The 13,027-nt window shown below is 57.2% G+C and overlaps 1 protein-coding gene across 1 annotated transcript; it reads left to right on the top strand.

Moving 5' to 3' along the window:
• The first annotated feature begins 2,896 nt into the window (after nucleotides 1–2,896).
• Nucleotides 2,897–7,391, top strand: MDFI (MyoD family inhibitor). Its single transcript, XM_088534493.1, has 4 exons — nucleotides 2,897–2,912; nucleotides 4,149–4,346; nucleotides 6,437–6,691; nucleotides 7,135–7,391. The coding sequence occupies exons 1-4, from the start codon at nucleotides 2,897–2,899 to the stop codon at nucleotides 7,389–7,391; spliced, it is 726 nt and encodes a 241-aa protein (XP_088390619.1).
• Nucleotides 7,392–13,027: the final 5,636 nt, after the last annotated feature.

Genomic DNA, 13,027 nt, shown 5'->3' with positions numbered 1-13,027 from the left:
TTCCCTGCCACCTTGTCCGCAGGACTTTGAGGTGGCATCGCTCCCTTCATGGTGGACGTGCGAGGCTCCTCCAGGAAACTGATGAAGCAACAACAGGATCTGCAGCAAGATCTAGGCACAGTCTGTGCCAAAACCTTCCCTGGAGCTGGGATTTTGCCAAGGGAGACAGTGTTTGTCCCAACTCCAGTGCACTTTCAGCCAAGGTCAAGTGTCACCAGCTCTATCACCAACCTAGCCATAAGAAAGGGGCAGAAATAGAGCGTTGGAGGGGACGTGCTCTTCCTTCCTGCAGCCAGGAGGTCATTACAGCTCTTGATGCCTGAGGCGATTTTACCTCTTCCTGACCCAGGTGCCCTGGACCTCCCTTGGACCCTGGAGAAGCAGCCAGAGAGATGCTGGTCCTGCCTGGCCAGCCCAGAGTTCCTCTCTGCCTACCCACCGATCGCTATAAATACCAAATAACAACAACTCTGGAGCTGGCAAGCTATTTGGGGTTTTGTGGGTTTTTTTGCTTTGTTTTGCTTTTTGCGTTTAGGAAGTCTCTTTTCATAGAAACTGCTGTTTTTGCCCAGATTCCTGATTGTCCTGGAACTGGGCTGTTTTACCAAGCGGGGTCCAGGTGAGCGGGGAGCTGCTGGGATAAGCGCTTCCCGCAGCACGGCCGAGTTTGGGATGCGAAGTTTGGCACGGACATGACTTGTCATGGAGCTCTGTAACTCCTGAGCTTTGCTCCCTCCCACCCTCCTTCCTTTCTGTGAATATCCCTGAATCTCAAATGCTTTTTGGTGCATTAATTTCAGACTGAGGGTAAATAAGCTGGTTGGATTTCTCCCAGTTGAGTAAACTTCCAACCCAGGGTTTTGCTCTCCTCTCCAGCCTGGCTCGTCGGTTAGAAGCTCTTGCTGCAGCTCTGTTTCTTCGGCACTTGAAACCACTTAATCAAGCTTCAAAATATCCCTGGCATAGGCCAGGGCGCCTGTGTGGGGAAGCACAGAGATTATGCACTCGTTTTATCTGCCTAAAACAGATGAGAAAGCTCCCAAACTAAATATTGCTGCACAGTGGCATGTTGTTAATGGCAGGTGCCTTGCTAGACTGTCTTTGTTTGCATCTCCATCCCACATTATCTCTTCCCTGACCAGCCAGCCCTTCCTGGGGGATTAAAGGAGGGAAGCAAGCGGCTCCCATGGGTCAGCAGGAGACTCAACCCTGGCTGAGTTTGGGATTTTCGATGGCTCCAGGAGAGCCCGCGTGTGTCAAGACTCTTTTCCCACCCCCTGCAGCAGGTTGAACATTCCCTTGTCCAAACACATCCTGGTGCAGCGATGGGATCCTCTCCGGAGCTCGGTAGCCCAAAGGTGTCTTAGCTCTAGGATGTTCCTCCTGTTCACGAGGTCCTGTCCATTGCCTGCTGTGAGATTTCCTGCTGTTTTCACTGTATCCAAACTCTCTGCCTGGCCAGAGGAGACCCGCAATGAGCAGAGGTCCCAATTGAGAAGAGTTTGACCCATCTATGAGGCTCCAGCTTTGCAGCTTTCCAGACCTTGGCTTTCCAGCTGGGAAAGAGCACCTGCGGCCACCCGGGCTTGCACCCGAGGCTGGGGACGTGCCTGGTCAGCTGAGCTCCTGCTGACTGTGGTTTATCCCCTGTTTACACGGGCTGCGAAACTCTGCCCTGGGCCAGGCTGCTGAGCGGTGCTGACGCGGTGCAATTCCCATTTGTTTGTCTGGAGCTCGGAATGGGTCAGCTCCATCTTGCAAGCTAAGCAGGAACCGAGCACGCCTCCCCCAGCCAAAGCGCACGGGCTTTGATCCCGCTTGGGTAGATGCTGACAGTGCCAATCAGAGCCATTCCTGGCAGCGCCTTCATTCCCTATGCTTTACTCCATGGTGTAGCTACAGGATGCGCAGTTAAAGCAGATGGAAACTTATGTGCATCTCTCTTGACAATGCTTCCTACTTCTGCAGCCCTTTTGGGGAGATTTGGTGAAATTTGGAGCCTGGTGACTTCCAGAGGCCTTTCTAAGCACTTTGGGGCTTTGTAATGGGGACAAGTAGACAGAAGAAACCTGGAGATGAGTGGCAGGAGCTGCACACCTATCAGCTCTGCTCATCTCTGCTCCCTGAAGGCAGCGCTCTTGCACACCGAGGCTGCTGTACTGCACTTAAGTGCTTTGTTATCTCCATCCTGCTCCACGAAAGAGTCATCTTGCATCGTTGCCCTTCGTTTGATGCAGACAGCGGGTGGAAGCGACTCGGGAACACCTTGGTGCTCCCCATTGCGAGGACTTGGGACTGTTTCCTACCAGGGTGCCAGTGTGCTGGAAGGCAGCCACATGATTCCTTGTGCTCAAGCCCGGACTTGCTCCCACAGCAGGACCTACCAGGGAAGCAGGAGCAGATTCCTGGGGACCGTGGTGCGGAAGGGACCTGCTGGATAGACACTGCACTGATCCACCAGCACACAGCCCAGGGCAGGACCAGCTTGCCTGGATTTCTCCCCCATCTATTTTTTGCCTCTCCCCTGCCTCGCTTGTTGCAGTGGGCGTTAATTTAATTGCCAGCTTCCTCTTGCTGCGGTTGCGTGCGAGACCTCTTGCTGCGCAGCGTAATTACATGGGCGAGGTGGCCGGGGCAGGAACAAAGCTCATGTCAGCAGCGTCCCCATCGTCCCCGTGCCCAGCGATGTCACCTTCCAGTGCCTATGGCCTCAGTCCGCATTGCCAGCTGGGTCTCCCTCCAGCCCTGCAGTGCTCCCTGTCCTCAAGCTGCTGGGGACAGAGCACGGGCACAGAGGTGGCTCCCAAACCATCAGGATTCGTGTCTGGATTTGACAGTCTTCAGACGGGGCGATGAGTGAGCTCACGGCTCTGACGCAGGTTGTCCAGGTTGGGGCATGACCGGGGCCTGGGGTAAGGCTGGGATTCGGTTATTATTCACCTTATACCATGCCTATGTGCAGACGCACCCAGAGATAGTGACCAGGCTGCTCCCTCCTCTGCGTGTTTCTCTGGATGCTCAGAGGAGCCTGGCAGGGAATTTTTGGCCTCTTTCCTGGGATTCCTCTCTTCTCCCCCCCAAATCTGGGTTTTGGAGCCAGCAGCTCTGTGCAAGATTCAACTGGAGCAGCTGAATTTCCTTTGATTTAGCACCAAGATCACCCGGCCTGTGGGAACGTCCAGCCAGAGCGCAGCGCTCCGCAGACCTTGTTCAGGAAGAATTCCCGGGGAAAGGCAGATTTATCTTGACCTGGGTGACTTTCACCCCAGAGAGGAACCTGTCTGCAAAATAGCCTCAAAACCCAGCAAAACTCAGGGGGTGACAATTGCTGCCCTACCAAGCCAGGCTTCATAAGGGGTGTTTGTCTCCGCATGGTTTTCATTCTGCCGAGCGTAAAAAGCATCCGAGGCCGCTTGCTTGCCCTCGCCTGCCCGCATGTAGGACCTCTTGTTATAGCCGGGGAAATTATGGGTGGTTGGTCTCCCGGCCTGCTCCCAAGGTATAATTTAGTGTTATATAAAGTGTGCTCCAGCCCCTGCTTGCAAACCGAGGCTATTCTGGGAGCCAGGAGAAGGAGGAGGGCGGCCGGACAGGGCTCGCGGCCCCGGCACGGCGGCTCTGCCCTCTCCCCACTGCCTGCGTTTTGCTCAGGGATGCACGATGCCGTTTTCTCCTTTCCCCCCCGCCAATCTCTGGTGGCAACAGAGCTTCTTGGTTCGGTACATGGACTTTGCATTAGCCGGGTCCCACGGACGCTGCTTCTTTGCATTCTCTGCTGGGAAGAGAGTGGGTTTTTGGGCAGAAAAGGGAGGAAAACATCAGTGTGAGCAACCGAGTGTGACCAGATCCCTTTTTTTTTCATGGTAGAAAAATGGGGGAGCCTGGGGAGGGTTTTGGGATGAGCTGCCCGTGTGCCGAGCGCAGCAGCCGGGATGCAGCAGTTGTGTCCATCCCGAGGGACCCTTGGCCTTGCTCCCGCCACCCCTGGCACCCTCCACATCCCCGAAGGTGCCCGGGGTGGCACTGCAGAGTGTGCAGCAGCCCTGGCTCTGCCCCTGGGTTGCTCTGGGTTTTGGTGACTATTCGGCCGTGCCAGGGAAGACACCAGTGCTCGGTGCAGCCCCGCTCCAACCCCGCTCTTGTTGCAGAGGAGGATGAGACCCTGCGGCCGTCCCCGCAGCAGCCCCCGGCAGCAGCACCGGCTGAGCCGCGGCCCCCGGCCCGTCCTGCTCCCGGCCCCTCAGTGCCCAAGCGGGAGAAGCCCAAGGAAGACGCCGAATCCCGGAAAGTCCTGACGAACGGAGCGGCCAAGGCCCGGCCCGAGCTGGCACAGGATGCTGTGACATGTGAGTCTCTGCATGCATGCCGGCCCCACATGCATCCCCGGGACAAGCTGAAGGATGCAGATCAATGCTCCTTGTTGGAAAGAGCCGGGGGGAAGTGAGTGACAAGCGAGCAGGGCCTTGGCCGGTGCTGCCGGAGCAGCTCCCTGCAGTGCTGCGCTGCCGCACGGAGCTGCCGAGTTCCTCCCATTGGTTGTGTCAGCTTGGGAGCAAAACGGGGGGTGGGTTTCCAAAGGCAGGTTTTTCTGCAGTCCCCATGTCCTGGCCTTCTGCTGCTCTGTAAGATGTGCCCAACGATTGTCCCCATGCCGGTGCCATCCTCCATGTGCTGCACCAAGGAGCATTGCAGGGTGCTCTTCAGTGCCCCCCACCTTGTCCACGAGCTCCCCATCAGAAAGGCTCTGAGGTCCGAGCTGGAGGCTAAGAACCGGCCTTTGGCTTTACCCATCTCAGAGGCTGGGACGATTCTGCTCCGCACCCTGTTTTGCTGGAGGAACACGGAGGCCGAGCTCGACGTAGCTTTAGCCCACTGTGCGCTTCTGCAAGCCCCACAGTTCCAGGGAAAGCAGTCAGCAACTCCGACTGCACAGTATTTGCAGGGAGAGCCGGAGGGCCAGCATTGGAAATTTCCTGGCTCGTCGGCCTCCCCTCCTCTGTGGCCGCGGCCCCTGCGGCCCCTTGCAGGGCTCTGCGCCGCTCGCGATGCTTTCGACAGATTTGTGCCGCAAGCTCCTGCGTCCCAGGGGCTGGGCTGGAGCTTCCGGAGGTCACCGTGGCTTTTGCCACCCTCTCCAGCCCCGCTCCCGGCCGGCTCTTGCAGCAGAGGCCTGACACAGCTTGGTGCATGTGCTCGGTGCGGGGAGCTCCCCGTGCAGAGAAGGGTCTCCGTGCGGGACCGGCCTCCCACCCTGCTCTCAGCCGGGATTCCTGCTTTGCCCCCGCAGGATCTGGCCCTGCGCCTGCACAAGGAGGAGCTTTTCCATCCGAAGGCTCGCGGTGCCGAGCCAAAAACGTGCCTTTCCCAGGGCAGGGACAGGCTGTGCAGAGGGCCCCGGCGCTTCTGCTCCCGTTTGGAAGCCGAAAGCCCCCAAGGACCTGCGGAAGTTTTGGGGAGGGACAGCGGCTTTTATCCAGTATTTTTTTTTCCATTTCTCCTGCTCACTCTCTGCTCCCAGCACTCATCCCACTCTCCCAGCTCCTCCAAGCTCCCTTTTGAGTCCTCTCCCTGCTCCGAAGGGGAGTTTGGAATCAGCCTCTCATTAGCGCTACGGGGATGGGAAGGAAACAGAGAGGCCTCTTTTCCTCCCTTCCCTCCTCCCACCCCAGCATTCCCTCACATCCCACCGCCAGCCCCAGCACACCCCTCCCGCTCTCCCCAGCCGCCCGGCGCTCCCGCCTTGGTTATTTATTATTATTTTTGAGGCTGTTTTCGTTCTGCCGGCGGCCCCGCAGCTCCCGCGGGTCAGCGCGCAGAAAGCGGCTACTGTTCCCCCGCGCGGCCGGAGGCGCCTTTGCCCTCGAGCCTTCGCCCTGACTCATCGCCTGTTTACTGGCGCGCGCAGGAGAAAATCAACGTTTGGCCCGGGTGCCGCCGGGCGGGATCGTGTTTGCTCGTCGAGCCCCCTGCCCGGCTCCGGCGCGCGCGCGGAAGCGCTCCCGGCGCCGTGCCGTGTCGCCGGGACGGCCGGACGCGGCGCTGGCTCCGGGCTGCGGCCGGCGAGCGCGGGAGGGAGGCGCGGATGGAGCGGAGGCTCCTGTTCCCGTTCCTCCTCCTCCTCCTCCTCCTGCCGCGGAGGAGTTCAGCCAGAGGCTGGAGCCCTTGGATCCAACTTGGCTGCGTGCTGGGGGGGATGTGCAGCCTGCGGATGCGTCTTCTCCCAGCTGGAGAAAGGCTGGAAACTGGGATTTCCAGGCGGGAGCAGGGGCAGTGCCAGCTCTGACCGCAGTCCAAGCCTCCCCATCCCCATCCTGCCATCGCAGCAGTGCCGGTGCCACTCTCTTCTGCTTCCCCCGTGGCTGTCCGCGCTCCCAAGCATGCATCCGCATGGGCACCGCCGCATTCCCAGCTCACACTCGCTCTGTCTCCTCAACAGGCCAGCCCCAGGTGCGAGTGTCCCTGCCGGGCACCCAGGCACCCGGTCCCGCATCCCGGCTGCTGCCCAACGGAGCCGGGAAGGGGCTGGAGGGCGGCAGGGAGCCGGGAAGCGGCCCCTTCCGCCCCCTCGCCACCCCGGGGAAGCCGCCCCGCAAGCTGCAGTCCCACCACTCCATCAACAGCCAGGGCAGCAAGAAGAGCAAGGGCAGCTCCAAGTCCGCCTCATCCCACATCCCCATCGAGGCTCAAGAAGGTACTGGATTTCTGCAGCAGGTCCCTTTCCCTGGCTGGTCCCTGTTCCCAGATGGTCCCTCTCCCCGGGTGGTCCCTGCTTCCAGCTGGTCCCTTTTCCCAGGAGAGGGTCCCTTCTATGCTGCTCCCTGCTCCGACATCCCTTGCAGCATCCCCAGCACCAGCAGTGCTGCCTGGGCATTTGCCCGGCTCCAGCTCTGGCAGCTTTCTTGGCCGTATATCACTCCTTCATTTCATCCCAAGGCTTTTTCACAAGCTACTGGTGTCCTGGATGTGTCCTGCGCACAGGTGCTGGTCCCTGGGCATTGAGTGAAGTCCTTGGAGTGGTGGCTTGGCTCCCAGCCCCTCTTCCCATCCCTTCCCTTAACTCCCAGGGAGTTAAGGCCTGAGCATCCTGGTGCTGCCCGTGTGTCCCAACACGTGTCCCGGGTGGTCTCCCCGCAGACTGCTGCGTGCACTGCATCCTCTCCTGCCTCTTCTGCGAGTTCCTGACGCTGTGCAACATCGTGCTGGACTGTGCCACCTGCGGCTCCTGCACCTCCGAGGACTCCTGCATCTGCTGCTGCTGCTGCAACTCGGGCGAGTGCGCGGACTGCGACCTGCCCTGCGACATGGACTGCGGCATCATCGACGCCTGCTGCGAGTCGGCCGACTGCCTGGAGATCTGCATGGAGTGCTGCGGCCTCTGCTTCTCCTCCTGAGCCTCGTGGAGGCTCGCAGGGCACCGAGACCCACAGGCGGCGAGAGGAGCAGGGCAAAGGAGAGCGATTTTCCCTGCTGCTCCGGGAAGGATCCAGCACGGAGCCGAGGGATGTCTGGGGGCAGATGCACGGACGCTCACGCTCTACCTCTCCCCCTCATGCTGGGCCAGCCCTGGGGACCTGACACCCTTTTGCCAAGGACCGTGGGTGCTTCCTGCCACCTGAGCCGAGAGCAGGAGCACTGGCCTCGCCGGAGCGGTATCTTCCCACTGGTCCTGGGACGTAGCCGGGCAGCATTCCAGCTGCATTGCCCAGGGCTGGATGCACCCAGCATGCTCGGGACGATGTCTCCGTCAGGTTTGGGGATGCAGGAGCCCAGGGTACTCAGTTAGAGGTTCCCCCTCTTTGCTGTTGGATGCAGCTTCTCCTCCCATCTTGGTGCTGAGATCAGCAGCCAAGTGCAATAAATATATCAGGCTGCTGTCTCCGCACTGCCGGCCGGGAGGAGCTTGTTCCTTGCTCATTATGGAGCCTGGGGGCATCTCTGGGTTTTGCAGCCGCTCTGGCCAAGTGCTGCCCAACAACTCTATCCCTGTGGGGCTGGGTGATCCAAAGCCCTTCTCGGCCCTGTGTGCATCCCTCTGTGCAGCAGGACAGACTGGCTGCTCCGAAACTATCCCACCGGTCCTGTCCCATCACCCAAGGGGAGAGGGCTTGTGGCTGGACAAGGGTGGAAAGAAAGGTCCTTCTGAGGGGCTGGGTGGAAGGGGAGGGAGGATAAATGTCATAGGTGTTTGGGTTTTTTTTTTTTTTTGTGCCTTTTGTTACTGTAAATAAAGGTCTTCATTTCCAAGCGGCGGCTGCAGCATCACATGCTGGGGCTCTGGATCACGGTGCCCAGGGTGCTGGGTCCTGTTCCAGGGGTCCGGAATGGGGCGATCCGCCCGGTGCCGCATCCCGGCCCGGCTCCTCCACACGTCCCGGCCCCGTGAGCAGCCAGAAGGGAAAAATGCTTAAAAACCGAGGCCAAATGGGTCAGTTGGTCAGAGCACCGCGGGCTGGTTTGGGAGCTGGGCTGGCTGCCCTCGGGGCTGTGGCCCGGCCCTTAAAACCTATTTTTAGCCGTGAGCTCAAGGCGAGCGCAGCAGGGAGAGGAGGAGGAGGCCGGCAGCCTTCCTCCCACCCTGCAGGCCGGCGAGCAGGGTTGGAAACGGTGCCCGTTTCCCCACCAGACTTGTCCCCCTCCCAGTGACCTTCCAGCCTTTAGGAACGCGGTGCATTTCGATGCTGCTTTGCTGAGCTTAGACGCGGGAAGCAGGATGTGCCGCTGGATGTGCGTGATGCTCACGCCTACGGGTGTACTTTTGTGCCGGCTGCGTGTGAAAATGCAAATAAAACGGCGGCAGCTCAGACGTGCAAAAGGGAATTTTGGAAACGGGCGCTGCCTCCGCAGAAAGGAGCCGGCAAAGCCGAGGTTTTTCCCACCCAGAAAACCTGGGTGTTTTTCACCCCGTAGCCCAAAGGCAGCACTTGGGGATGCATCGTCTGGGCACGGGGCACTGTGCACCTTGCAAAGCACCAGGGAAGGGAAGAGTTAACCCTCCTGCCTGGGAATTAATTAACAACAGATGTGCTCAGCTTTTAACCAGTTGCTTTCCAGGGAACACTCGTTTTTTTTGGCATTCCCCAGGCAGTGTCTTGGAACCAGGGGGCCGGGCAGCACCGGGCATCGCTCTTGGGCTTGCCCTTTCATTTAAGGGAAACCTTTCAATAAAATTACCCCAAATCCAGCCCAAATTTGTGCTCCCTGCAAGTACACCCAGCCCCAGCAAGGCGGCTGGGCTGAGCGAGGGGACAGATCGCGCGTGCGCGGACGCAGCGCCCGCACGTGCGCGCGCACACGTGCGAGAAAACACAGGGAAAGCCAAGGGGAAAAAGGGAAAAAAAGGCACTTTTGGACGGCGGCGTGGCTCGTGTAGTCCCAGGTTGAGCTGGCCGGCCGCAGCGCGGGGGGACGGCTGCAGTCTCTGAAACCGCCTTTGAGACCCTGCCAGGCTGACGGCAGCTGGAAGGAATTACAGTTTCAGGCCCACCGGCTCCTCACTTTTCCACCCCTTCCCCAAAAATGGCCTCAAGGCCGCGGGCCCCACGGCATCACTTTTTCCCCCTCTCTGGCAGCCGCCGGCAGCTGCTTGGAGCCGATTTCCTGCTGGATTCCTAACCTGCGCAGAGCGGGAGCATCCCGGAAAGCTAAAAACAAAGAACCCCCCAAGGAAAAAAAACTGCCATTAAGCAGAGCAGCAGGAGGGTCGCTTTTTTGGGGATCCTCATGGCTGCACCACAGATGGGAAGTAGAGGGAGAAAGGGGGGTCTCCCGGAGATGAACAGGCGGACGTCGGTTCCAGCACGGCACCGAGGGGCACGTGCGCGTAGTGAGGATGTTGGCGGGGGTGCATGGAGCAGGTTTGGATGCTGGATTTTCCAGCATGGGAGAAGTTGGGAAAAGAAAGGGAAAAGCAACAGAATGGCGGATGAGGGGCCAGCGCCCGGCCAGCTTGCTTGTTTGTGGGGAGGGGACATGTCCTGCACTGCCTCCTCATCCCCAAACAGGATCTTGCCATGAATCAAGGGATCCCTTTGTGCCCACTGCCCGCAAAATACTGCAAAGTGGAGCAGGCTGCCTGGAACGAGCCACTTTGCTAATATGGAAAAATATAGAGAAACTTTTTTTTTTTCTAAATAAAATTTAATAAAGTTTATGGCAGCATAAATAATCCCTTTTTCATCCATGGAGTTGACAAGTTCTGCTGACTTGAGCATCTCCCATTCCCAGGCAGCAACTGGATGGGGAATGGAGACCCGAACCCGTGTTTTGACCATTAGGGTTGCCTTCATGCCAGTACATGGCCAGTGCATGCCACAAATGTCCCTGAATTGCTAAATGCATTTGCCACAACGTGCATTTTGAGCAGAGCTGTGGGCTACCTGCTGGGCTGAGCGAGCCCGGCTTCGCCGCGCGGCGCCTCAGGAAACGGTGCCTCCAAAAGCCAAATAGTGATTTCCTGCTGCAGGCGGTGGGAGTTGTTTTCTTTACAAAGCGCAGCTGAAATCGGAGAGGCAACGGAGTTAGTTTAAATATCTCGGAGCTGGGAGTTTGCTGTGCAGCAGAGACAGCGCCCGGAGCCAAGACACACACTGGGGCGCGTGCACCCACCGGCCATGCCAACATTTGAAAGCCATTAACGGGAATATTGCTGGGGGAAAACTGGGCTCTGCCTTTAACCCCGCACTGCAACGCACTGCATGGCGTGAGTAATAGACTGCAAAAAACAGCACCCTTTTTTTTGGTTTGTTTTAAACCCAAAGGCCTTGTTCTGCCTGAGCAGGGACAGTTGGCCCATGTTTTGCACACGTGTGGGATATTCGAGGGCTACTCATTGTCCCTGCACGCACTGACTTGCATCTGCATGATCAAAAACTCATGCGTTTCCCTGCCATATATATGGATGCAACTACTTGTATATATTTATATGCACACACCCACACATGCGTGTATGTGTGTATATTCATATATACATACACACACGCATTTAGATGTGTGTGGATTGCATTTGCCAAGCACTGGGCTGCTCTCGTCTCTCCTCGCCGCCACATTGGGATGCGACTCTTCTCCTTTCTCCAAAAACCTTCCCCTTTGCTCTCCCCTAATCCCAAGATTGGCTTTTCCAGCTGTAAGTTGGACTGCTCGCGGCTGCCAGGGCTCAGCAGCCCCCGGCGCTTTGGAATCGTCCCCACCGTTGCCATTTGTTGTTAATTAGGTGACAGCAGCACTGACACGGAGGCTTCCAAGAGGCCCAAACCCCACTGCCACCCGAGCAGCCCTCTGACTAATGCAAAGGGCAGCAGAGTGTGTACGTTTGTATATAAACACACACACACACACATAAACACACTTATATATACAACTATTGTGTGTAGATATGTGCACATGGATATATTTACACACGCACAAAAATATGTACACACATACACATAATGCATACATACACATGCTTATGCATCTATACATACATAGCTAATCACACAGATACATATATATAGTTATCTACACATACATTCACACCCAAACATACATATATATATATATACATATATATATATTTATATACACACACACACATATAGATACATACACGCATGTATATATGCACACATATAATATAAACATGTATGCATTTTTCAGTGCTTTAACATGCGCCTAAATCCCCAGCAGAGCACGGGGGAGGTCTGGCGATGCAGGAGATTTTTGCACCTCTGTGTCTCTGCTTGTGTTGGCTCCCTTTCCGAAAAGCAGAGCTGATTCTGGAGGTCCCAGCGCTCCTGGGTGTTCAGTTGAGGATTTTTGCAGCGTGACAGGATCCTGCAGCCTCACAGGTTCCACCTGCCCCCTTTTCTCTGGGTGTAATTGCACTAAAGCCGGCTGGTCCCAAGGCTTCCCGTGTCTTCACGCTCTGCTTTCCCTGGCACGGCTGGTCCAGTGGTTCCCCTCACTGCACATCAGCATCAGGAATTGCTTCCAGATGTGGAAAGCATCGTGCCGGCTGGAGCAGGGCACCGGCATCGCCCCGCACCAGCCCGGCCGCGCTCTGCCCTTCGCCACCAGCTCTCAAGGCACGAAGTTCTTGGGATGCTCCCACCTGGCTCATCCCAAAATTGGGCAGAGCGGGAATTTCCTTGGCATGCTGCTGCCCTCTAGTGAAGGGATGACCTGCACATCCCAGCACGCCTGGCACACTCGCACTGGGAACTGTTGCCCGCTGGCACAAGGCTCTGTCTCATCCCCTGTGTGCAAATACAGAGACAGAAATACCCCAGTTTTATTCAATAAATGTCCAGCCTCTGCCCCTCTTAGGGCCATCTAAAGAAGTCTGTCCTGTTAGCAGAGATTTAACAGAGTTTGCTCTGCAAACTGCTAGCACAAAAGCACCAAGACTCTTCTGGTGGATAAATAAATAAATACATACATACATCTTTATTAGATAGATTGAAAGAGAAATCAGAGGCTTAATAAGCAGCACCAAGCTGCTCTGCTGTGCAGAGGAAGGAGGGGAGCAGGCAGCGCTGCTGCTGGTTGCTTCAAGATACGAGGGCGAGTGGTTGGTTTTGCTGCAGCCCCTCGGTTGCCACTATGGAGACACAGGAGATCTCCAAGCAATGCATCACCTGCCCATTGGTGGTGATGAGTTTGCTGGGACTCACCTGAGCACCGACTGTGGGGAGTATAAAAGACTCCTGGCAAAGCAAAGGCTCCTTTTGCTGCGTCCCGTTGTAAGAGGTGCTGCAGTGGGCAGTGAAGGTAAGTGCGTGTTCTTTTTGCCTAGTATGAAATAGGAGATGGTCTCTGGCATATTGGAAGAAAAGGACAACCTTGTGCCCACCCCAGCCGGGTGATGCTCCCCTGGTGCACAGTCCCGTGGACTGTGCTGAAGGGCCTCTTGCCTTTTGCAATTTTGGAGCTGAATCTTCCTCTTTCCACCTACTGCCCTGCAGTCCCGGTGCTTCTGCTCTGCACCGAGCAGCTTGCCTTTTCCAGCCAGGCTTCATCCTTTATCAGGTTCCCATGTTGTGCTCAAGAT

The sequence above is a fragment of the Tinamus guttatus genome, unplaced genomic scaffold, assembly GCF_059628265.1.
Source record: "Tinamus guttatus ecotype Peru unplaced genomic scaffold, ASM5962826v1 Tinamus_guttatus_pri_ptg000563l, whole genome shotgun sequence".
NCBI lineage: Eukaryota > Metazoa > Chordata > Aves > Tinamiformes > Tinamidae > Tinamus > Tinamus guttatus.
Note: the sequence above shows the minus strand (reverse complement) of the source record. Positions and strands in the feature narration are given on the sequence as shown.

Excerpts from the sequence above, each read along its gene's own strand:
- MDFI (XM_088534493.1), top strand. Across the intron at positions 4,347-6,436 it reads GGCACAGGATGCTGTGACAT|GCCAGCCCCAGGTGCGAGTG; the intron begins GTGAGTCTCTGC and ends TCTCCTCAACAG. Across the intron at positions 6,692-7,134 it reads CCCCATCGAGGCTCAAGAAG|ACTGCTGCGTGCACTGCATC; the intron begins GTACTGGATTTC and ends GTCTCCCCGCAG.